General features: G+C 42.4%; 1 protein-coding gene across 3 annotated transcripts in view; it reads left to right on the top strand.

Annotated features, from left to right (window-relative positions):
- The first annotated feature begins 327 nt into the window (after positions 1–327).
- Positions 328–25,575, top strand: part of PRDM15 (PR/SET domain 15) — a 31,527-nt gene continuing 6,279 nt past the window's right edge. For 2 of the 3 annotated variants that reach the window (XM_088539331.1, XM_088539333.1), the window contains exons 1-19: positions 328–393; positions 4,332–4,377; positions 7,034–7,127; positions 9,195–9,348; positions 10,171–10,423; positions 11,548–11,670; positions 12,996–13,094; positions 13,655–13,879; positions 14,503–14,638; positions 15,746–15,927; positions 16,529–16,623; positions 17,529–17,616; positions 19,136–19,303; positions 20,035–20,129; positions 21,187–21,318; positions 22,006–22,140; positions 24,120–24,283; positions 24,736–24,815; positions 25,374–25,493. In XM_088539331.1, the coding sequence (XP_088395457.1) occupies positions 4,341–4,377; positions 7,034–7,127; positions 9,195–9,348; positions 10,171–10,423; positions 11,548–11,670; positions 12,996–13,094; positions 13,655–13,879; positions 14,503–14,638; positions 15,746–15,927; positions 16,529–16,623; positions 17,529–17,616; positions 19,136–19,303; positions 20,035–20,129; positions 21,187–21,318; positions 22,006–22,140; positions 24,120–24,283; positions 24,736–24,815; positions 25,374–25,493 (2,380 nt within the window). In that variant the 5' untranslated portion in view covers positions 328–393; positions 4,332–4,340. The remainder of the gene's footprint in view (positions 394–4,331; positions 4,378–7,033; positions 7,128–9,194; positions 9,349–10,170; positions 10,424–11,547; positions 11,671–12,995; positions 13,095–13,654; positions 13,880–14,502; positions 14,639–15,745; positions 15,928–16,528; positions 16,624–17,528; positions 17,617–19,135; positions 19,304–20,034; positions 20,130–21,186; positions 21,319–22,005; positions 22,141–24,119; positions 24,284–24,735; positions 24,816–25,373; positions 25,494–25,575) is intronic. The other variant, XM_088539332.1, reaches the window with a different exon arrangement.

A 25,575-nucleotide genomic window follows, 5' to 3' on the forward strand; every position in this document is an offset into this window, starting at 1 on the left:
AGCTTAACGAAATCACATTTTCGACTCCATTCTGGGAAAGCTTTTGTGAGTGCCCCCCTCCGCTCGGATGCGGGGAGAGGAGGGAGAAAATAAAAAAAAATAATAATATAAACCCACGCTGCACAACGGCCAGGCAAAGGCGAGCGCTGCCAACTCCGCGGGCGCCAACGCGGCTCGCTTCCTCCCGCCTCAAGCGCCGAGCAGCGGCGCAACCGCCCCCCGCGGCCGTTACGGGCGGGGCCACGCCCGCCCCGCCCCCCCGGCAGCGCGCACGGACTACGTCTCCCATGGTGCTCCGGGGCCGGCCGCTGCGGCTTCCGGCGGCGCGTGGTTTCCGGAGCGGATCGGAACCCGGAGCCCGGATCCCACCGGCTCTGGACGTTCCCCACGCAGGTAACGCCACTTCCCCGCGCGCCCCCCCCCCCCCGCGCCGCGCGGGAACCCCCCGCGCGGGAACCACCCCCGCTCCTCCCGCGCGCCCGAGCCGCGCGCCGCTCCTTCCCGCGGCGCCGCCACCCCTCGCGCTCCGCCGTGCGGAGCGGGCGGGCAGGAGCGGGCGGCGGGGGCGCAGCCGCGGCCGTGTCTGTGTCTGTATCTGCGCCGCCGCCCCCTCCGCGCCGCCTGCTCTTTGTTACAGCGGCCGCGCCGCCGCGCGCGGGGCGAGCGAGGCGGGTCCGAGGCAAAACCCGGCGGAGCCGCTCCCGGACTCCCGCGCCGGGCCCCGCCGGGCGCCGAGGCGGCGGCGGCCGCGCGGGGCCGCGCCGAGGGCCCTCCCCACAGCGCGCACGCGCGGCGGGGCCGGGGTGCGCCGCGCCTGGGGCAGGCGGCGGCGGCGCCTTTGTGCGCCCGCGCCAACGGCCGCCTCAACGGCCGCGCCAACGGCCGCCCGGCGGGTAGAGCCGCTGGGGCGGCGGGCGCCGCGCCGCGGGGCTCGGCTGCCTCTCGCTTGCGGTCCCTCTTCTCTCTTAGTTCTCGCCGCGGGCACCTGCCTTCTGGACAAGGCGTGGTGATCACGCCATTAAAGGGGACATCGCTAGCCCGCAGTGCTCCATAAACGGATTTTTTTTTTGCCCCTTTTTTTTTTCTCTGCGATACACTTGTTTTCTGCTGGTATACATTAAACAGGCTTGGCATGTACTTTATTCACACCAGACGAAGCAAATGCGCACAGGGGAAGTGCTTGCAAGGACAGGTGGGGCAAACTCGACATCCACTTTCATCCCCTTTGACTCCCCCCTCTCCCCATCCACTGGATACAACTGTGGAGTTCCCCTCCTCAGTTTCTCAGCAATAACTTAAGAGTAGAGCTGTGATAATTAAGCATAAATATAAAGCCTCCCTACCCCAAATATTCTTTAGTGTATTTTCTGGTTCTTTCGAACAGAGCTAAATTAGACTGCATCAGACAGCTAAGAAAGTATTTTGTAGTGTGTTCTGCCTGCGTGCATCTGTTTGCGGTGCCCGTCCAGCTTGCGGTGTCCTAGGTTTGCTTAATCACACATTCTCCTATAACGACTTTAGGGGAAAGTTGGGCAAGGAGAAAGAGAAACTTTTTATTTCATAAACGGTAAAATCACTAAAATTGGTAAAAATTTAATACTGATTATAGGGACTATTTTTTCGTTCTTTTGCTTGTTTGTTTTTTTATCTTACCTATTTTTTAAATCCATTTGTGAGCTCAGAAGTTATGCAGCTTACCACTAGAGCCTGATTGCCAATGTTTTCCTAAGGGAGTATGTGCGGTGCCCCAGGTCTCACATTTTTGGGTAAGTTAGGGCTTCAGTAGTTGCGTGACACTGGCGCTCCACATGGTGCTGTGCAGATACCTATCACAAGTTTTAAAGTTCCTGGGGCTCGTGTTGCAGTCGGAGTTTGCTGTTTCAGTTATATGTTCAGCTCTCAGGCACAAAATCACTCAGTTACACAAACAGAAAATTCTGCCATCCTGCTCTCTTCCTGCAGCGAGAATAAGGCTTTGTACCTGTGGTCTAGTTTCTTCTTTCCAGCTTTTCTACTGATCATTCACTGCTTAATTTAAATGGCTGTCTTTTATATACAAGTGTGTAGAATTCTCAGAGGCTTCGATTATCTCTGCGAGATAAGAACATAATTGTGTACCATAGGACGAGTGACTTGATGAATTTTTTTTTCTGATAAAAGGGCTTAAAATGAAGAAGAGGGAAAAAAAAAAAAAAAAAAAAAACTTGGTCATGGACCAGAACATGGACAGTGTCAGTTTAGAGTGAAAAATTCTAGAGCCTGTCTTCAGTGCCATCACGTGAGCTAGTGCCTCTCCATGACTCAGTTTACCAGCTGATGTGCATGACACGGTGACTTTTATTTCAGAAACTCTTGTGAAATACGTTTGAAATTAGTGAGCAGCTTAGTGGTCTGTGGGTGAAAATTATTACGTGTCTGCAAAACAGAATAGTTAACCCCTAGCTTTGGGGTTGCACTCCTTTTTTTATGATTTGTGTAAAGTAGGAAGAGGAAAATAGAAGACCACGAAGAACTGGAAATACTAATGCAAGGTAGCTCCCTTTGTGCACCTGTATGTTGGACTGTATCCCATAGCAAATGCTCTCTGTTGGCCTCACAGAGAGCATCCGAGTGCACAGCACTTCTGGATGCGTTTGATGCGTTATGCTGTTTGTTCCTATTTTTTCCAGAGGTCATTGGGCTGACATAGGAAAGATGCCTGATGAAGCAGAAATCATTTGCTATGGAGAAAATAGAAGTACTTGTTTACAAAAATGAGAATTAAACTAATTCAAGTATAGAGATTTAGTGTCTGTGTCAACTGAGTGAGGTATGTCTGAGAGACCCTTCACAGTTTCTGTCCATCACCTCGAACACTCTTTATGTTACTGTGATCCCTCCTCCCCTTTATGATTATTCTCTTCTGGCTCCTAGGACAAGACTGATGTAGCTGCTTCCTTAATGTCTATGTCGTGGTTATTAACTCAGGTATTTCTAGAGTCCGCCTGCTGCTTGTGAAGAATGTTGTACTATAATATATAGACCTATGCCATAATAGTATAGAAGGCAGAGCACCTTTGAAGAGCAGATTACACGGCAGCATTAGTGATCTTGCTGCACTTGCACTGTCCATCCTCCTGTCCCCACCATGTGTCTGAGCCACTGACCAAGGATAGTACTTATTAATTCAGCCATGCTTCAGGTGACAGTCCCTGTCGGGACAAAAACTAAAAATAACTGGGCATATGGCTTTTCCTTGGAATAGTGCTGAGCACCCACAAAACATCCTGGATGCAAAGCAAAACAACCCATTTTTTGCCAGCAACCTATGATGCAGTTTCCGTGGCTTGGCTTGTGCTGGCACGCCCTGGCATTCCCCCATTACCTGTTGCACTGTTTACAGAGCTTCCAGGAAAAAAGCTCGTGGGAAAATCCCTGGTTTGCTTTTTGTTCCCAGCATTGGGCTTTTGTGGTGCTGTGGTATAAATGTCTGCCATGATGCGAAGCAGAACGTGGCAGGGCCATGCCTGGGAGGGTGACACCAAGGCACAGAGAGCCCCGAATCCTCCGGGTGCTGCTGTGGCCGCGTGCTCCCAGGAGCCGGCCTTGCTAACGGGCACCCACTCACTGCTTCTCCAGGAGGGAGCTTGCCATCCGTCCCTGCGCCCAGCATGCCCACAAGCAGGAGCCCTGGCAGCTTTTGGCGCTGGGAATAGTCAGTTTGGGCTGACACCTGTGTGCATGTAGCTGCTGCTCCGGGCACAGGGTGCACAACATTCAAGAGCAAAGCTCAAAAAGGGAGCAGCGTTATTTGTGCAGCAAAGAAGAACCCCTTTGGTCAGACGGGACTCTGCCAGTTTGCTTGGTGCGTCCTTGGCTAGGTGTTTTTGGCCAGCCTGAGCCATTCCTCTGCTAATGTCTGCCTGGTTGTGTGAGACGGTTCAGTGGGAGGATGAGTCTTCTCTGATGCACTGGGTTTTTGGCTTGACCCTGCTCCTTCTGAGCTTGCAGCAGGGAAGAGCAGGGACATGCAGGACTGACAAGAGAGAACGGCGGAGGGGAGAGCTGCATGGCGCAGCTCTGCCTCAAAGAGGAATGTCTGTGATCTTACACATATATAGGCCTTTTGGTAGTGATTTCAGCACCACATGTAATGACACTGCAGTCACTGAGGGACTGTTAACAAATTTATTTTGCACTTAACTTTCCCTTTATACCCCTGCGGGAGCCAGTAGTATATTTGGGTATGCTCTGAGTCAGTCAGCATCATCTTTCCATAATTGGATGTTTCAGTAGTATGGCGAAAATAAAGTTCATTCAGGACTTTAATTTCCTCTTTTGTGTTTTGGCAGGTTTAAAAAATGGCTGAAGAAGGCAATGATGAAACTATGTTTATTTGTAAGTATTAGAAGGAAGCTGCTTTACCTCTCCATGGTATGACTTGTCTACACAGAACATCCAAAATTAAAAACTAAAACAGACTTAGTTTTTATTTAGGAATATATTTATGTAAAGCAAGCTCAAATAGCTTATGGAGGAGTAGAGAGAAGGTTGCTAATTTTAAGGATACATAATCTGCTGGCTTTGCTGGCAAAATGCATAGAGAGACCTCTGAATATGAATAGAACAGCTTTTCCATAGCTGAAATAAGTGAGGTTGAAGGCCCTGAGATTGCCAAGACTGGTCTTAGTCTGTGTTTACACGACCAGTTCTAGCAGCCAGGGCTTGCTGTGGGGAGTTCTGACATCTCATGCAAGTTACAGACCTGCACGTCGCAGCAGTAGGCCGTGGCAGGGCCCGTAGGAGACGTGTGGACAGACCTGCCAAGTCTCACCCTGCGCTCACCACCTCTTCCTGTGCCCTGCAGCTCGACCTGCACATCATGCTCTTGCAGCTGGGCTCTGTGGTCGTGTGCTGTGCATCCCTGTGTGTCAGGCTCGGGTGCCCAGGGCTCCTGCAGCGTGAACAGAGGCCGTGGAGATGTTAAGTGCAGGGCCATGTCCCATGCTTAGCGCAGCCTGGCCAGAAGGTTTCTGCCCTGTGACCTGCTTGCCCCGCAGCTCCTGCTTGTCACATACCTGGGCCTGCAGGACCTGGTATTACAAGGACAAAAAGTTCAGCAATCAAGAGCTAACCTATTTGTGTGAGCATAAGGAGTCCACGTGTTACGGATCCACTCTGGGAAGAGCAGGGGGGAGCGTTTGTCTTTGGTGGTTTGGATTCACAGGCTCTGAGCCACGGTGGCTCCTCATGACATATCGACTACATTATCACAGCTGCGTAGGGAAGAAGGTTACCCCTTGCTGCTACCACAGATTTATTAGGGTTCCTTCAAAAATAGTGTTGACTCAGTGAGTAGTATTTGTTTTTTTGTTTATTTACTGAGTTGCAGACACTGGTGGTACTTTCTTTTCCCCTTTATGAAGAGGCTCTGGTGGATATCCAAGAGCATGGGAATGTGATGCCTTTTCCTAATTGCTGTGTGTTACACATCCCTGTCCTCCCCGCCACCCTCCAAGGAAAGCTGCACTCGGTGACTTTCTGGAGCTTTCTGGGGCTCCGTGTATTTGTGCCCTAGCATACGGGTGCTGCTTACATTCTAAAAAAGTGATTTTTATGTGAATGATACTATAGTTCATTTACAGTCTGCTTTATGCCTTCTTCTGTGGCTCTTCCGCCCTCCTTGTTTTGGGAAATACATGTTTAACTCGGACTGTTTCAGTAATATTATTTGCAGTATGACCTAAAGGTAATAGAGTTTGGCCCACCTAAAAGCGGGGGCTAATATGGTGAACTGCAGTACAGGAGAGCAAGAGGCAGGTCGGCTGTAGCCTTAAATTTGACACTCTTGCTACATAGATGGCACCTGCCCTCCTGTCGTTTCCTTTGATGCAGCCGCCTGTGGTGTTTTAAGCAAACTGGACCAGGAAGTTGGTTCAGCTGAAAGATCAAGTTTTGGGGAAAAAGAGGAAAAAAAAAGGTTATTTTGTTACTGAGTTCAGAGGGGAGGCACCACAAGCAGCTGTAGAGGAAGAAATGGCCAGGACTGGAGATTGCTTAGGCTAATATTGCTGTTTGTGTACTGTATAGGGATTTGCACTGCTAGTGCTGGTTTTATAGCCAGAAAAAAAAAGGAATTCTATATTGTAGTTGGGTTTCCTTTTCTACATCTTAGAAGGAATCCTTATGTTAGTTTGCTGAGGTGAATACTAAGCAAGAGAGGTTTCCCGTTCCAGAGCAGGGTATGAAATGAAATGAAATGGATGAAATTGTCTTTTTTTTCTTGTTGTCGTCTTCCCCAAAAAAGTCTATCCACCTTGCGCTTTGCAACCTTTCTGAGGATACCTGGCTTGCCCTTGCAAATGTGGAGCTCAAGTGGAAATCAGCTCTCTAGGAATATAGCCTCTGTGTGAGCATCTCTTAAGTTGTGTCAGCAGTTGATCAGGCAGTGCAATTTGACAGCTGCTTTTCATAGTGGAGCAATGTGCATTTGAGTTCTTGCTAAATTGTCTATTTAAAAAGGTTTTAAATTATCCGAGTCTGGAAATTGTTTCTTAGGAGCCATTTAGTTCTGGGTTACTCACAATCCCTTAAACTAAAAGTTAATTTAAGAGAGCTGAGAATAAATTAAGGAGTACTGAATTGCCTTGATTAGTCAGCCGACTTGCTTGGAAAGGCCTCGATTTGGATTTGGATCCAGCAAAGGTAGTAATGTGGTTTTCTTACCTGCTTGATGTTGTGGCAGTCTGTCTAAAAAACAATCCCATCTTTAAGCAGAATATTTACTGTGTATGTAAAGCAAGTACTTTGCAGAAAAAAATAAGCAGTGTCTTCTGATAGTACCCTCGTTATCCATTGCCTCATCTACATAGGTGCTAGCTGTTAACTTGTCATTCAGTCATACGTGTTCTTTTAAGCAATATAAATGAGCAGCTGCATTTATATCTAGTGTGCTTGGTGGCAGATGTTGTAGCTAGTTCTTGAAAGAAAGAGGCAGCTGCCCTACAGCTGCATTTTCCATGAACTTTTTTGCATGCTCTCTCCTTGGTTACAGGGTGCGAAGACTGTGGCCAGTACCATGATTCGGAGTGTCCTGAACTGGGCCCAGTGGTGACAGTAAAAGACTCCTTTGTATTAAGCAGAGCCAGGTAAGTAACATTCTTGTTAGGTCTAATTAACCAATGCTCGCATCAGTTCTTTAAAGCGTATTTACTGCTTGATATCCCAGTCTACAAAGAGGACGTGGCCATATTGAAACAGAGAAAAAACACACTTAAAAGTTCTCTGTTAAATTGAAGGCAAAAAGTATCTGGCTGCTCATTCAGGGCTAGGTTTCTTTGCTGAGTTTTCTGACAGAGTCGGATGGTGCCAGGTGGGGTGTTTGAATAACTTCATGCTGCTGTATTATAAAATGTCCAAACTCCATCAGCCAATGTTAATGGAAACTATTGCCCCTAGCAGTAGATTTGCCTCATTCATAAGAGTAATTTTGAAATGCTGTAACTTTGAAATGGTAACAAATGATGGTGGAGGTGTATTTTTTGAGGCACAGTAATTGGGCAGTGCAGCAGATCTCCCATCTGTACTAAGTAGATGCAATGAAAAATGAAATTATTATTTCTTAGCTTTTATTTTTTGTTTCTTTTGTTTCATTGTGATTTAGTATGCCTGTTTAATCATCCAGTGGAGTATTACAGGAACATCCAGATGTTCCAGCTGAGAACATTTGTCAATATGGTGCGTTAGCACTGTTTTTCAGCCTTTTTTGACATGCAGACATGTTAATGCTTCCTAGTAGAAATGTTGGCTGCTGGATAGTGATTTCCAGCCGGAGCTGAAAAATTACTGTTATAGAAAAAAGATATTTATTTTCTCAAAAAATTAGCAGTTGAAAACAGATAACAATCTCTTAAATACAAGTGTAGTCACTTAGTCACCTGATCATTATTTTCCTCTGTCCTGCCGAGAAGTTAAAATGGATTGTGACTAGAAAAAAAAATGTTAAGAAACACATCTCCTGAATTGCACCATCACTGACTTTGCATATTCTGTTGTTAAAAATGAAAACATTATTTTTCAATTAAATTACTTATCACTATGATTGTAGTCTTTATATTTTTCTCCATCTAGACATGAAAGTAGATGAGCCAGTTTCAACTTTTATAGAGTGGTCAGTAGCCTGTCTTAATTATTTTTGGGTTTTAATCCATTAGCACAGAGTTGAACAAACAAGGTTGTAGTTGGTAGCAGTAGAGCCAATGCAGTGGTTCCAGAGGCCTGCTTTTTCTGGAAGGTGTTCTCTCTGTACTTTACGTAGAAAGATACTTATATACAGTTCTGCTCAGAAGCTGCTCTGGTAAATGAGAGAGGCACTAAAGACAGAAGCACTTGTGTTTCTGGATGTAATAAAGGAACTGTAAGTTTCCTTTAGATTTTCTAGGACTTTTGTGGTATTTGAATTTGCTGAGGAAGGTAGATTATTTTGGGGCCCCGATATGGGAAAGACATCAACAAACTGGGATAAGTTCAGGGAGGGCCACCAGGGTGTCAGAGGCTGGAGCACTCACTCAGGAGAAGAGGCTGGGGGAGTGGGGCTGCTCAGCCAGGGAAAGAGGCAGCTGCAGCTCTCAGACCACAATGTCCCAACTTGAATACAAGGTAAAGGCTAAAGTCAAGGTAAATGACATCCATTGCTCTTCCTTCATCCACAAATCTGACCTTTTAATCCAGGAGGACAATTGCTTTGTTAGGTGTGATTTATCCTTGGTCAGTCCATGGCCCCAAAAAGCACTTGCTCCATGATTGTCCCAGGGACTGAAGTCAGGCTGACTGGCCTGTAATTCCTTGGATCCTTTTGGCCTTTTTTGAAGATAGCTGCAAAATTTGCCTTTCTCTAGTCATCATGGATCTCCATTGATCTCTGTAATCTTTCAAAGCTGATAGGCAGTGACCTTCCACTTCCTGACAGTGTTACCAGTCAGCTCCTCCTCTAGACTTGCATGGTTTGAGCTCTCAAGTAATCCCTGGTACAGCCACCTTGCACTGCTGGTAGTTCTCTATCTATAAATCATGATAGAAAAAGGAGTTTTCTGTCACTGAAGACTGAAGAAATAGGTGCTGACTTCTTATTCTATAGGATATATACCGTACATAACTGATCTACTTTTTTTTCTCAATTTCTCTGTTTTTTTCTCATTTTTCTCTTCAATTTTTAGGTCATCTCTGCCTTCCAATTTAGAGATAAGACAGCTGGAAGACGGGACTGAAGGTGTATTTGCCCTGACTCAGCTAGTGAAACGTACTCAGTTTGGCCCGTTTGAATCCAAGAGAGTTGCCAAACTGGAAAAAGAATCAGTTTTTCCACTAAAGGTAACCCACAACACATGAAAAGCAGTAACATGGATTCTGTTTTGCCTGTGATGATTTTATTTACAACCATGAAAAAGTTGGGAGGAATGAAATATTTAGGACATCTTTTAAGCATGCCTGGTAACAGATCACCTGCACAAGCCTTCCTTGGACAAGACACGAAAGAATTAAACTAGGGGCATGTTCTGCACTTTGAAGTGAATACTCTTATAGGAGACAAGGTTAGGACACGTCATGAAAGCTCCTTGTCTTTCACCCTCTGCACATGATGACAGAGAAAGGGTCGTGACCATAGTAGTTCATTTCAGTGTTTTAATGAGGTATTTTGTGTGTGTGTTTTTTTTTTTTTAAATGACTTGCACCTGCATTAGGTTTATGGAACACACAGAATAGTCCTTTTTTATCTCCCATTTGTGTTACTTTTCTCTTGGCAACCCGTGTGGAAAAATCCCACTATGATTAAAAAGTAGTTTTCAGTAATAGAGTTTAAAAATATAATGCGAGGGCTGATGGCTATTTCACAATGTGCTGTTTGGTCTCCCCTCGTGTACCCTTGGTCCAGTAATTCAAATTCCAGTGAGAAATTAGCGGCACTAGCAAGACTCCTTAGGATAGAAGGTGAGTCAGTTACCGTTCTGCCACTAGTAGTCTACCTCAATCAACTGCAGATGTGATTTATGCTTTCCTGATGCAAGTGCTGAGGCTTGCTTTGCTTTTTATACACATGGAATGAAAGACATGCAAAATCAGAAAATAAAAATTATTGCATTATTTGTTACGGTTGTATTACTGCCTTTTTTGGCTCGTTTGCTGGTCTGGCAGGTGTTCCAGAAGGATGGGCCCCTAGTGTATTGTGATACCTCAAATGAAGATGATTGCAATTGGATGATGATGGTGCGACCAGCCACCGAGTATGAACATCAGAACCTGACTGCCTTCCAGCACGACAGCGATATTTATTTCACCACCTCCCGGGACATACCACCAGGAACTGAGCTGCGTGTGTGGTATGCAGCTTTTTACGCCAAAAAAATGGAAAAACCAGTGCTGAAGCAGGTCGCTAGTATTGCCAATGGTACGTGTGGGGCCCTTTTTTCCTTCCGGAGCCCAGGGACTAATGATCTCCTGCTGTGACAGTTGTCAATTCTTTTTAATAGGCTCTGGCCCTGAATCTCTTAGCCTAGAGAGTCAGGATAAGCAGCATATATGGTTGTCCTACCAGAAGAAACAGATTCTTCACCATGATGTATCTTGAGCTTTTAGAAAGAGATGGATAACCTAGGTAATCATTCAGCCTCCTCAGATTGAGCAAACTGGATAAATAGTTCTTAACTGAAGAACTGCTGATTGCATCAAAATACATCTGGGAAGAAAAGTGTTCATCTTCTTTGCAAAGTATCACAAATGTCAGAGTAAGTCTAAATGTGTGTGCAGATCTGCCAAAGAAGCCATACGCTTTCAGTTGTATTAGAGCCTTACACAGGACCTGCTATAACAAGATAAACTCAAAACTGAGCTATCATTCCACATGATAGCTTGTGCAGCAGAGACAACAGATTTATTAGAATCTGCATTAGAATTACCAGAGATTTTATGTTCCTCGGCGTCTCCATTTTCTCATACTCTTACAAGAAAATGTTTACAGCTAAAAGGCAAAATTCTTAAACATGTCAAGGGCATTGTTTTTCTGTTGTTGAGTTGGAAGTATTTCCATTTGGTATTATTGTCATGCTGGATGTAATTTGGGGGTGACAAATGGCCTGGGGCGGGAGGGGGTGCCATTGCCTTCAACATGCTTTGTGGTTGTTCCTGTGGCAAGCAGGGTCTTAAGTGCTACAGCTGAATCAATGCTTTTAATGTGTTTCTGAATTCCAAGATGTTTCCATCTGGTATAAAGAGGTTTCAGCTTTGTCTTCTTCTGTTTAACCTGTTCATGTATTTTGTGAGTACATTCATATTTACGCAAATTGTTCAGGTGCATCCTTATGATTCAGCACTTTCAGTATATGTGCCACAATATGAAAAGCTTGTTGTATGAGCTTCAAGTATAAGAATATCCTAATTAGGATATTATGGTTTTTTTTTTTGTACACCAGCTACAGGCCAAAGCTTTCTGACTATGACTGTTGCCTCTTAGCACAGACTAAGAGCTGAACTGCCTCAAAAGTAATGAAAAGGAACTGTTTTTCCCCTCCACAGATATGTGCCTGGTAGTTATGGATTATGATAAAGAAGGAAACAAAATCTCTTCAAAGTCTTCATCTGCTGTCTTCCCTCGTAAAAAATCAAAGAAATCCAGCATACCAGTAGCTGATACAGCAGGTATAACAAAACTGGTGTTTTGCTGGAGCACAGATTCAGATCTAAAGAGCTACTAGATTTACCACACTTATGTTTGTTATGATTATATAGCATTGAGTAAATAGTGAATTTGGCGATGATTTGGAAGTTTGTGTTTTAGGTTTTCATGGTGTTTAAAATCTTATGCAGCACAAAAAGTAAGAGAGACTCATAAACTTTTGGTCAAATATTTTTCGTTAATTCTGTGACTGCTCTGACTTTGGATGTGGTTGGGGCTTGGCCGTGAGGTGAGCGAATGTTCCAAAGGAAACCAGCCAACTCCTTGTTAAGATGCAACAGTTTAATGATCAGGTGCTAGAAGGAAAACAAAAGGCTGTGAGCATAGGAGCAGAACTGTTTGCAAATGACAGGAACAGCAGTTATCCCCAAATTCCAACATGGTAGGAAGTCTGACCTGGTAGAGTTCAGACCATACTTTATTACAGGAACTCACATTTAGATGAACTTGTAAATGCTATTGGCAAAGTACAAATGGCTCAGGAAAGTCCCTAGTTTTGTCACAGAAGTTCAATCCCCAAGGTTAATCATGAAGCAAGAAATGTCCCTAGTCTCTGATAAGTGAGACAATGAAATTAAGAATCCATTTAACACAGATTGCCACATCTAAAGTCAGAATACAGTGTGTTAAGAATCTGGATCAAAAGAAAGTAATCTATATGATTTCTTTGAAAAAGTTGCTTTGCTAAATTTTGCTTACCAGTATGAAAAATAACCAGGAGAGGAAGAGTGGTTGGAGGTGTGTGCAGAGCATTTTGTCGGAAATGTGTGCTGTTACAGCTAAAATGTGAAAAATGGCTGGGGAGCTGTATTTCGTCTTGGCAAAAATTTAATTTTTCTAGAAAAAAAATAAGAACTTGAACAGACCCTCCTACCTCCTTCATGGGAAGGTCGAGCTTCAGCAGGAACAGAATGCTGCGCACTGTTTTGGGAACCCTAAAGTATTCCCACAGTCTCTCGCAATGTTTGGTGTTTCCAAAACAAAATATGTGTTTTTTTTTTTTTTTTTAAATATATATTATTCTGTTTGCTTGCCTACCGAGCTGTTGTTGCCCGACAGAGTTGTGTTTCTAGGTGGGTTGTCCAGCAGCTTACCGGGAGGCCTGAAGACACAGCAATTTTCATGGCATTCCAGTGCATAACTGGGGTCTCTGGGTCTCCTGCTCGGGCTGTATATGGGGGAGGGCGCATGTTACTGCTCTAGGTGGTGCTTGTGGAGTCTTTGTAAGATAAACAAGGTGAACAGGGACTTTCAAAGCTTCTGAGTATTTCTTCTTGTCATGATTTAGTGAACACTCCAGAAGGCAGTGGAGCTGCAGAAATGGAGTCCAATCAGTGGACGTGTAAGGTGTGTTCATCTACTTTCCAGGAGCCCCAGCTGCTCACAGGTAAGACAAACAACTGTGGTGCCGAATGTGGAAGAAGTGAAATTGTCTGGAAGGTACTATGTGAATGCTAAGAACAGGAAGGATATTGGACTTGGTGAACTGTGTGTTAAGATCAGTGATACCAGCGTGGGCTTAGTGATATTTTCTGTCTGGTATTTACAGGATGGTTTAAGTAATGCTAATAAGGCATGTTATTTTCCAGCATTTCATTTGTAACTACTTTATTTGGTTTTCAAAAAAATTTGATCTCTGAAGTTTATTTCATGAATCATTTTTGAAAAAGGGACTCAGGTTGCGAAATTGCTTGGGCTTTTGATAAAAAATGTACCCATGATCAGTGGGACACAGATATCCAGTGATATCTAACAAACCTCTTAAAATTTCAGGCCACGTTGGTAATCATTTGGATGCTTAATAGAGAGGGTGCTGTGAGTTAAACAGAGGGTATTTTGAGAGAGTTTAATAGAGAATGTTTTGACTGCTTGAAATAATTTGAATTGTCTGCTAAATGAGGCAGTTTCTTCCCTTTTTTGCTCTCGTGTGCTTTACCATTCATCCAGAGCATTTGCTGAGTCACCTGGAACAAGCCAAAGGTGCCCCTCAAACCAGTCAAAATGAAGTTGTTCCAGAGAAAGTAACAGAAGCTCCCCCTGTGGATCAGCCCGAGATTTGCAATAAAACTACTAGTGCCAGTGCAGACTCCAGAAGGAAAGCCAGGCGGGGAAGAAAGCCCAAAACAGCAAAAGCAGAAACGCCCCTTGTTGTTGAAGAAAAAGAACCTGCAGGTAAAACAAAAAGACTTAATAAAATAGTGACCAGATATACCCTCATATACCTTCTCAGAAAGACCTAAAATGTAGCACACAGACAGGCTGAGGATTTTTTATTTGTCTGTAGATCACTAAAGCAGATAATTTACAAATTTATGTTAAGTAGCTCTGAGTTCTGTCTGTGCCGAATGTTGCAGCACCTATACAATGTAACCTGCTTTCTCCTGGAAGAGTTTTAATAACCCAGAAGCCCAGAGAAACAGAGGATGCTAGTTACCGTAGAGCTGCCCTGGTTTTGCAAGGATAAATAGGAGAAGCTACCTTCCTTTCTCTACCTTAGTGAGAAATTCTGTTAAATCTCATGATGCAAAGTCATCTGCCCCCGTAATTAGTAGATTGGGGAATTGCTATATCAAGAAAGCACCTGCTGTAAGAAACTGTCTGTTGGCTACATTGCTTGCAAGTCAGTAGCCTCTTTCACTGTACTGCAAGTCTTATGAAGTCATTAGTCATCTGTTGTTTGTCGTTGGTGCCAGTTCAGTGCCACTTCACATGACAGATCTGAAAGCAAAATTCTGCATTTAAGTTTTCTATCTAACTATCCACATTAATGCCATGTTTTTGTAATGTGTTTGCAGTGGAACGTGTAGCTGAAATTGTAACTGAGGTCCCACCTGATGAGGTAGCCCTACCCTCAGCTGCAGAAGAGAGGATAATGGAATTGGTTTTAGGGAAGATGCCTAGCACCACAAATAGCATCAGTTCAGTGACAAAGTAAGTGTTTGGGGATGCAGAATTTTCTCTCACTGGAGATTATGTAGCATATAACAGTTCTGCTCATCAGGCTCTGGGCCCACAGAGCTCTTTAGTGTGAAATTATGTGTTTCTGCTAGAAGAGCTGGTTCTAAGTGTCATGAAGATGGCATGTGTGCTGTCATGCTGATGGTATGGCATGTGTGCAGTTGGTGTCATGCTGGTGGTATGAATTTTGCAGCATAGACCACATGAATTTTCTTTTCCATCATGTTATTGGTTTTGCTTAAAGGGATTCTGAAAATTTCTTGCAGCCGTGTCGGGAAATGTTATCTGATTGAGTACTAGTGATAATACAGACAAAGATATTTTTGCTAAAAATGCATTATTCAACCTTACTTGTATCCTAACTCATAAATGAGTTGCAATTGATTTGCGTATGGGATACTTCAGAGTCAGAGCTGTGAAGGGGAAAAATTCAGTATAACAGAACATCAGGGGGAGTAAAGTATCACTGAATTCATCATTTGAATTTAGATTATTTTATTTTATTTTTGTCTCAGTACGATTGGCTTTTTGATTTTTTTATATTTCATTTCATGATGAAATGTTTGGTGTTTCAAGATTAGCTCTTAATGCAATAAATTAAAGTCCTTAGCAGCTGGAGAATGGTCAAAAATTGCTGGGAAATAGAACAGTCCTGCTTTTTGGTGCTCTGCTGTCCTCTTACCATATATGCTTTTTGCATGAATACTGCCAAGTTTTCTAAGCTGAAGCAGTGCTGTTTTTAGAGGATAAGCAGAACAGTTCCCCTGTGTTCTTGTAAGAACCCTGAAGAGGGAATCCCTGGGGCTGGTGGCTACTGCTTTTTTTTTTTTTTTCTTTTTTCTTTTTGATGGGGGCTGTTAACCTGGGAGAAGAGCAGTGAATTTAATTTGGAGGGAGCTGCTTTCTGCATATGCTGCTTCCCTCGGGTAGCCAGGAAGCCCTTCAGCAACACTGAAGTGCTGGTGCTCCCCGTCCCACCAGAGCTGAGTGTGACCCGCTTCAGAGTTTGCCAGCTAGTGGGTCTCTTCCTTGCATCCTGTGGGATACCTTTCAGTCCCTGCCTTTCTTTCTCTAATCCAGTAGGTTTGCTCATCACCAAAACACCATGTCCCTCAAAAGAAGTTTAATTCTCTCCAGTAGACATGGTATACGTCGGAAGCTGATAAAGCAGCTTGGGGAGCACAAGCGAGTCTATCAGTGCAGCATCTGCAGTAAGATCTTCCAGAACAGCAGCAACCTCAGCAGGCACATCCGTTCTCATGGTGGGTTTGCTTCTGCCTCCCTTGCATGTAGTTTTTATCCCTTGTTGGTTTCACCTTTGAGTAAAAGATCTAGACTATTCTTAGATACTGATATACATAAATTTAATGAAGCTGTTTTTTTCCCCTCTCATTGGGGAATTCTCTTATTTATGCAGATCAAAGCATGAGAAGGTAATAGTTGGAAGTCAAATTTCAATCATTTATGATTTGAATTCAGATGCCTATTTTAAAACAGGGACAAGAATGTGGTGGCTTCTCCATTGCAATTGGTCTTCAAACCAAAGCTGTTCTCTCCCCTTACATATAGACAGTCCCTCATCTTCACCGGACTATGGGAAACGTTGCTGTGTGAAATACTAGCTGAGTACTTTCAGGGGAACCAAAACAAATAGTTGTCAGTAGAAAAACTTAAATGATAAAATGGAAAAGGTCAAAAACTGCTATCTGGATCTCCTGAATAATGAAAACTTTCCATCTCTAGCCTATTCATTTGCAATTGCCTGTAGTTTGGTCTGCCATAGTTGCCTGGAGCTATTTATTATCATCTCTGAATGCCCTTTTTTTTTTTTTTTTTTTTTTTAATCTTGATTGATCCCCTCAGGTGACAAGCTGTTTAAATGTGAGGAATGCTCCAAGCTGTTTAGCCGTAAAGAGAGCTTGAAGCAGCATGTTTCCTACAAGCACAGCAGGAATGAAGTGAGTGGAAATGAGGAGCGGGCTCTTTCTGAGGCGAGGTGAAAATGGACAGCGTGCTCCCAGGTGCTAGCTGGGAAGTGGGGGTCAATCATATTTGAGTGGATATGTGTATGAAATTCTTGAAAGTGTGACAAGACTGGTAGGGACAGGTAGCATCTTCTTAGATGAGCTTACAAATTTGGGCAATGTGGACGTGCTTTTTGGGCATGTTAATCCTTCTTCGTGTTTGAATTTCCCATGGAAAGTTTTCAGGCATCATTTAGTGCAAGACAAGATGGAGTTAGATGAACCTGCAGGATCTAGAGGCAAGATCTGACTTCAGTTTATTGTACTAAGTAGGATTGTTCCAGGCTTGTTTGCTTGTCTGTTTCATTTATCCCAACCTAAAGCAGAAGTTAATGCGTGAATTGTCTGGGTAAAGGTTGTCTCGAGAGCTTTGTGCACATGTGTAAATCTACAGTGCCTGCTGGAGCAGCGTCCCTCCAGTGGATGAGATCCTTTCAATGCTGAGGCCATATGAAAAATAAACATGCCCATGGTGGGTAGAGCCTTATCAGTGAATATTTTCATTATTGTGATTGCTAGTTCTGTTTTGGAGCTGGAGGATGAGTCAGAATATATCTTGTTTTTCCTAAAATCTGGATCTCCATGTTGAACTGGGGGTTAAAAGTAAGACCTGTACACACCAATAGGTGTATGGCCCTCTCTTGTTTTGGTATTAAGCTCAGATTGTATGATAATAAAGTATCCAAATTTTGCACTAATTTATATTTAAATATCCTGTTAAACAAGTGAATTGGAAAAAAAACACAGAAAAACAGGAAAGTAATTCAGATTTTATCTGTCAAGCATGACTCATGACTTGCCTTTTGCCCCCTAAAACACTTACTGTTTGCAATTCTCAGGTGGATACTGAGTACAGGTACAAATGCAGCACATGTGAAAAGGCCTTTCGGATAGAGAGTGCATTGGAATTCCACAACTGCAGGACAGGTGAGAAGGTGATATTCAGCTTATTGTCCTGCTAGCTCTGTCTTATGTTCACAAGCTCATCTCAAAATAGCAACTAGAAGAGGGAGCAGTTATATTAAGAGGGAGTAGTTGGGTTTTTTTTTTGAATCCGCAAAGAACCTGCCCCTTTTTTTTTTCACCCTTTTCTCAAAAGAAAGTCTTATGTTAAAAAATATACAGCCAGTAATTTGTAGATTAACGATTCCACTTATGTATTGCATTTTTTATATTTCTTGCTCACTTGTCTAACACTTTAACTGCTACTTCAGTTGTCTATTCACAGATGCCCTATCAAGATCTTTGTTTGGCTTTCTTTCCTGAAAGAAACCCTCTTTCCTGAGACATTCCTCTCTTTTCTCTGAGACAGAGAAATTGGAAAAGGACCAGAGTATCCATAGTTCGTAGTTCCTGGGAATAGTGTTGTTCTGCTTTCTTCTGTTTTCCTTGTACTTGCACTAGTTTTCCTAGATGTTTCTTCATACCACGAGAACTTTTTTCTCCAATGGCCATCCCTTGTGATTACTCATATTAGTTATTCCGCATTGTCTTATGCTTGCAAAATGACATTCTGGTCTGTTGATACCTGTCAGAATCACCTGGGTTAGGTGCTGCTTCCAACACTATTCAGAGTAGATCTTTCCATATCCTGTAGCCATTTCAAAGGCTACAGCTGATGTAAAAGCCGTACCTTACAAACAATGGAAAGTAATGCCAAGTGACCTCAGTATTCTGCTGTCATTCAAAGGTGATAATTAATTATCTCTCTCTAAATTGACTGTTAACAACAGTAGCAGCATTTTTTGCTCTGCTCTTTAACAGATCAAACTACTGCTACTTTGCGATTGCTATAGCATTGGCTGATTCTGTCTGCTGGACCATGTTTTCATGTTCTGAGGAAAATCTCAAATGCAGAATACAAAATAAATTCCGTATAAACCTATTATCATGTAATTATCCACATTAGAGATTTATACTTTCTTTTGGAGGATTTTGTACTGGCTCTTACTTGGGACCTAGTACTGGAAGAGGTATTCTCTCATTTAGACACAGCTGCTCGTGTGATGGCTGGGTTGCTTATATGCTCAGCAATTCTGCAAACATTAAAAACTTGGATCAGTGTTAACAGAGTCCCCTCCAAAGAGAGTTTTAATGTGTATTAGACCACAATGGAAATGGCCCATATGAGGAAACTGTGATGCTAAGGTCCGCTGTCAGGTTAGCCTCATACATATTTACGGCTTTTGAACAAATGTCCTCTAATGCATTTCAGCGGTATTTAGCCTCATAGATTGCAATCAGTGGGTTTTGATGTTTATTTTCTTCTTAACGAGAAGACAAACTTAAAAGTAAATGTAAAAAATACCTTTTACATTTCTCTGTTTAGTGTAGGTATGATGGGTTATATATGAAAGCTTAGGCCTGACAAAAGTACTGCCTACCTCACAAATGTACAAAAACTGTTTTCATCTGTAAAGAGTTGCATTGTTTCTCTGGCTTACAGATGACAAGACATTCCAGTGTGAGATGTGTTTCAGATTCTTTTCTACAAACAGTAATCTGTCAAAACACAAGAAAAAGCATGGAGATAAGAAGTTTGCCTGTGAAATCTGCAATAAGATGTTCTACCGGAAGGATGTCATGCTGGACCACCAAAGACGACACTTGGAAGGTAAATATACTGCTGATGAATCAAGCCTTTGCCCTTGAAATGGCAGTTGAGGTGGGAAGGTTAGGGAAATGATTGCATGTTAGGTTATTGAGGTCGGTAGCTATCACTTTTTAGCCAGATAATCTAGGGAAGCAGGTTTCAGCAGAATAGGACGTTTATTAAAAATACCACTATCTAATTTGATGTTTTAGACATATCATCATTGGCTTCTCCTGTGATTTAGCCCTATCAGGAGCTAGAGAACACGGGCTGGAGTGATAAGGAGTCTCATATTTAAGTGTCACAGAACACTAGTAGCCCTCTTTCCCTTGAAAGTAGCAGAGATGGAGATCTAATGTCCTCTTTGAGCAACAAAGGTGATGCTGTCTTCTCCTTAGAGACTGAGGGAGGGAATTTCTAGGTCACATATCTGACTGAAGTGTGAAGGACTACTAGGTCTAGGTTTTTTTTTTTTTTTTTTCCTGCAGTTACTAGCAATAAATACTGGTTTTCAGACACTTTAATGTTGGTGTAATAGCCAGCAGGATACAATATATCAGTTTGGAAGACTTATTTCTTGAGACACCATTTTAACTAAGAGGTGATTCTGTGTTAGGAATTGACTTCTACATCGAGGCTCTTCCCAGTGTTTCACTCTTCAGTATTCACCTGAAAGGTCATGCAGATTGGAGTGGAAAACCATGGTTTATTTTTTTTTGTTTTGTTTTTTTGATGGGGACTGTTCTGTTAAGGGGTGAGGCGAGTGAAAAGAGAAGAGTTTGAGCACAGCACGGAAAACATGGTTCGCTACAAGAAGGAGCCTTCGGGATGTCCTGTTTGTGGCAAGGTAGGCTTTTTTGCTAGCATGTGCCAAGTGAAGCTCTGTTCTAGCTCCATGAATACTCTCCAAGGATATTATGCATCTGAACCCAGAGTATCCAGCTGAATTCTTGTGGCATAACAAGTCACCACCCTTGTACTAAACCACAGTAACAGTCCACCCAAGTAGATCTACAGCCTGCCAAAAAGACAGAGGTCAGTGACATTCACAGAGGTTCTGTATTCTGGGAAATCACGTTACCTTGCAACTCCAGCAGGCACGCGGTCAGCCACCAAGAAGTCTGTGGCCCAGTAATGTGTGATTCCTTAAACTGCCTCAGCTCCATTACATATCCAAGCCCATGGTAGCTGAGGATGGTTCAGACTAGATTTTGGTTTTTTTTCTGGACAAATAACACCATGTAGAGTATAACATGGTCACTATCTCAGTGGTCAATGAAATCTTGTAACTTAGATTATTTAGAGTGAAGTTTTTATACCTGAATGTAAAAATGTGGAATTGACTGTGCATTTTCTCCCAGAATTTAAAGTCAAGTCATTGTATAGTCATGGTACTGTTACATTTAGGTGTTTAATGCTTATGAAGTTGGTATTGTCAGAGATAATGAAGACTGTGGATTTAAATAGCAAATTAATAAACATTTAATGATTCAGTGCAAGATGTACTCAAGCATTTCTTAAATGATGATTGCGTGGGCCTTAATTTTTGATGCTTTGGACATGTTACATATCAGTGAAAACGTACTGTTCTTAATTCAGAAGACTGTCTAAATATTTCTAAATGTATCTTATGTAATTCTGCTCTAGCTCTGCTGGAAGCCCACCTCTGATCAAGAGCCAATTTCAGTCAGTTCTCTGAAACTGTACTTAAGGGTTCTGCTGTGTCAGTAGTTGCTAAGGTACCTGTTGACTGGAGAACAGGAGCTTCCATGTATTTCTGGCTAGAAGGAACTTAAACTGGGGAAGAAAGTAAATATGGTTTGTGCTAATGTTTGGCTAACTTCTAAAAAAATGTGACCCTGTTGAACTCGATGAAAAGGCCTTCCTTCATTCTTTTGTTTTAGGTTTTTTCATGTAGGAGCAATATGAATAAACACCTTTTAACTCATGGAGACAAGAAATACACCTGTGAAATCTGTGGGCGTAAATTCTTCAGAGTGGATGTGTTGAGAGATCATATTCATGTCCATTTTAAGGTAATAATGTATTTGAAAAGGCACATTACTCGGTAGACTTCAAAAAAAAAAAGCTCTCAGTAAACATACTGATAACGGTAAGGCCATGTGTTCATACTGGCAACACAGCAGTGATTATGCAGTCCATGCAGTGCTGCTGAAACAGAAGTGCTGCTCCAGCTGTAGTTTAACTGCCCTGAGAGGTCGCTGCCATCACTCTTCCCTTTAAACCAAAAATAAAAATTGATCCTAGCCTTTTCCATGCCTGTTGTCATTCATTCCTTTGTATCTGCCAGCATATCTGCTTGTGTCATCAGGCCCTAGCCTGGTATTGTCAAAATGGTCTGAGTCAAAAAATACTATTAATAGTGCCATAATAGACACATTATTTTACTAGAACTGGGTTAACATGGAATTGCAAGGAATTGTACCACGCAGTGATGCCCATAAAGATGCCTCTGTTGGCATAATACTGCACCGGTTGAGTCTTGAATCTCTGTTTACATTAAAGCTCACTTTCTTTTCACTCTTGTCTGCTTAAACAAATGGTTGCTGTTTGTTTATTCATAGCTTACCTGAACTGAATATTTTAAACAGTGCTACAGTAGTTGTTATCACAAGGCAGTCTGCATGGCAGGAAAGCTGGGAAGGGGGTTACCTTTGGATTTTTGATCTGTTGAGACAGAATCTTCTTTCCCACCCAAACAGGACATAGCACTAATGGATGATCACCAGAGGGAAGAGTTCATTGGTAAAATTGGAATCTCATCAGAGGAAAATGATGACAACTCTGATGAAAGTGCGGATTCTGAGCCTCACAAGTATAGCTGCAAAAGGTGCCAGGTAGCTTTAAATACTTCTAAATTAATGTGTTCTGGGATGGGGGGAAGGGAGAGAAAATATCTAAAAATTATTAGGAATTTTAAATTACATTTTGAAATGAAATTTTAATGACATTAAAATTAGCAAAGGGAGGGCTCCTCTGAGGGTCTCCTCTCTTGTGCAATGCTTGTTAACATCTGCTCTGTGGACTGAAGCCATCTGTAGACGCCAGCTGGTATTCTGCAAAATGAGAGCTGAACACTTAGGCAGATTCCTTTGTACATGTTTCCCTGTGTGCAAGGGCACAACAAAACTGTAGGAAGGAATATAAAGAAATATTTAGCTCTTAAGCTACCTTTAGATTATGTATAAATAAAAATTTGTTATAGAACTTTTGAATGATGTGGTTCAAGATTAAATAGTGCTCTAGAAGATACCCATTTTGGAGAATTAAGACCACTGATGATGTTCAGCACAACAGCTTATTCCTGATCTACTCTGTCACTGACAGGATGGTATTGGAAATGCTTTATGGAGTTGTTAGTTGAGAGAGGTCTCTTTCTACTTCTCATGGTGTGGCCGTGGAATTTTTTATACAAGGGGAAGAACGGAATCCCTAAGGCCCATGGGGATGTTGTACCCTCACTGGGGGAGTATACTGTGATGGGGTGGGTGGGATCCCAAAACTGTCCGAGAGAATAGCAAAACTGGCCAAACTGAAGTGAGACAGGGGAATTTTGGTACATAAGCCACTAACTTGACATCTGGAAATTGGAGTCTGTTTCACAACCTACACTTCATGTAGTGCAGATCCTTAGCCTGCCTTACCTCAGTGTCTCTAAGATGGAGGAAATAATGCTTCAGTTTTCTGGTGTTGTCTGTTGTCCACTTGCAGTGCAAGTTCTGAAAATGTGCACAGATCCCATCTACTACAAGAGGAACTGGCGTTAGGTGCGACTTATGCCAGCAAGCAGAAGATATGTATCGTAGCAGTTAAGCAAGTTTGCTTTCAGTGTGGTAGTTTAAACATCTGATACTTAATGGGTACATGAGCTATATAATAGTACATCCTGCTAAATAAGGGGAATTATACCATACAAATTAGAAAGCTCTTTTCAGAAGCTAGATTTTTAGTGCTTTTGTAAGCGTTTGTGAAATAAACAGTTGCATAAGGAAACAGGTGTGGAAAATGAGTGTTACCTGTGCTGCGATCAGGAGGCTCCTTTTGGCTGAAAATACCTGTTCACATATTCCTAAGGAAGGACAACATAAAAATGAGCCTTCTGAGCTTTTCAGGATCTCTCTCTCTCTCTCTCTGTCTCTCTCTCTCTCTTTTGTTCTCTTCACCAAGCCATGCAGTGCTGCCAGGAATACCCCAAGTTGTTTCAAAACTGGAGCAAAACAACACATTGTTATCACACTTTGCCCTGATATGCAGGAGCAAATACACACATGTAGAACTACATTGTCCAGCTGGAGCAGGTGTCTGTCACAGCTGCAGTGCTACTAGGAGCTGAGCTGGAATTGCTGCCCTGCAGTGTGCAGAAATATCAATGCTTTTTGGAGCTAGTCCAAACGCTTCATGTGCAAAATAGAAATATCCTTAGCGCTCAAAAGATACAATCTCTGTTTCTAGGGTCCTTGCTTTGACAGCTAAAGGAGGAGACGTGGCTCTGGAGGTACCTACCCGTGCAGTGTAAGAAGTACTTCTCTGTCCAAAAATGAGTGACCATGTTTCCCTTTTGCCCTTCTGCCCTTTGTCAGCAGGGAGCAGAGATAGGATCTGCAACTGCAGTCCCCAAGTGAGATAACTGATGTCAGTAGGGATGTGCTTGTGAAGGCCAAGTCTAGGTTTTGCAGTACTCTTTTGGTGTCGTAATGCACAGGATGTTTCTGATCATTAGCTCTGTCTCTAACTCCCCGGAATGTGTTACCAGATCACTCTTCTTCTTACCATGGACTCTCTTTCCCCTTTCATTCACTATTGGTTCATTCCACAGTTAACTTTCGGCCGCGGGAAGGAATACCTGAAGCACATCATGGACGTGCACAAGGAGAAGGGCTATGGCTGCAGCATCTGTAATCGGCGTTTTGCCTTGAAGGCAACTTACCACGCTCACATGGTCATTCACCGGGAGAACCTACCTGATCCGAATGTGCAGAAGTAAGATGATAGGTTTGACTGATAAGAAGATTTTGTTAGAGAACTGGGCTATCCAAAAACAGAGCCTGGAATTGTCTAATGGGTGTCAAAATGTATATTAAAAGTTTAAAACATATTATATATCACCTAACGACACACGTAACATACATGATTAGTCAGAAGACTCACAGTTTGGGATTGTAAAGTATAAATCAATATTTTTAGCAAATGTCTCTTTTTTATTTTTTAAGAAAAAATTACACTATAATCTGAGTACACAGCAATGCCAGGCTGCTCCAAGCTTGCAGTGAGCTTAACAATTTCTTAAGGCTAATTTTTGAGCTGCACTTACGTTTCAAGGATCCCTTTCTAGTAATTTGTATTAACAAATGAAATATAGTGACTGATAGACTTGTCTGGAAACCACTTCTATCTCGAGAAAAAAATACCAGCTTTGGTCTCTTTGGTTTCAGATACATCCATCCGTGTGAAATCTGTGGAAGGATATTTAACAGTATAGGGAATCTGGAAAGACATAAGCTTATACATACAGGTAAAAAATATTGTGTTTCTTTATTCATTCTCTATATTAAAAATAAACTTCTGCTTCCAGTGCCTTTTTTCGGGAATAAGTCATTCATCTTTTACCACAAGACACTATAAGATAAATGCTGTATTTATGATTTCAGAGCAGAGTAATTTTCTAAAGCAGACAGTATTAAGGAAGATATTTGATGGAGGCACACAGCCTAGATTGCAGGGTTCGCCTGCTAAAAATTTTGATTCTGTGTTCTGTTCTTCCTCAAATGCTTATCTATGCCACCTTTGCACAATCTGAAAACTGCTACTACAAAATCTTTTCTAACAGCTCTTTATTATTTTGTGTTATGCAGCATTTTTCTACTTCAGCCTTTCCCCTTTTTTCACATAAAAAACAGCTTTTCCCAATTTCCCTTGTCCCCTGATTCACTTAGGGCTATAACATGTATGATAGAGGTAGTTGGCCATGCAGATGGACTGTTGCGCTGTGATTTGCCAGAGCTGAGTCAAATTTTAGGGAATTGTTCATTAGAACTCTTTGCTTATGCTGCCTTTTAAATTTATTTTTAAGGTGTAAAAAGTCATGCTTGCGAGCAGTGTGGGAAATCATTTGCTAGGAAAGACATGTTGAAGGAACACATGCGAGTCCATGATAACATCAGGGAATACCTGTGTGCAGAATGTGGCAAAGGTATGTCCAGTGCCTTGTTTCCCATTACTCGTGATGCTGAACAGCAGGTTAATGTATGTGAATGAAAATGAATTATATTATT

Source organism: Tinamus guttatus, unplaced genomic scaffold (genome assembly GCF_059628265.1).
Source record: "Tinamus guttatus ecotype Peru unplaced genomic scaffold, ASM5962826v1 Tinamus_guttatus_pri_ptg001602l, whole genome shotgun sequence".
In the NCBI taxonomy this organism is placed as follows: Eukaryota; Metazoa; Chordata; class Aves; order Tinamiformes; family Tinamidae; genus Tinamus; species Tinamus guttatus.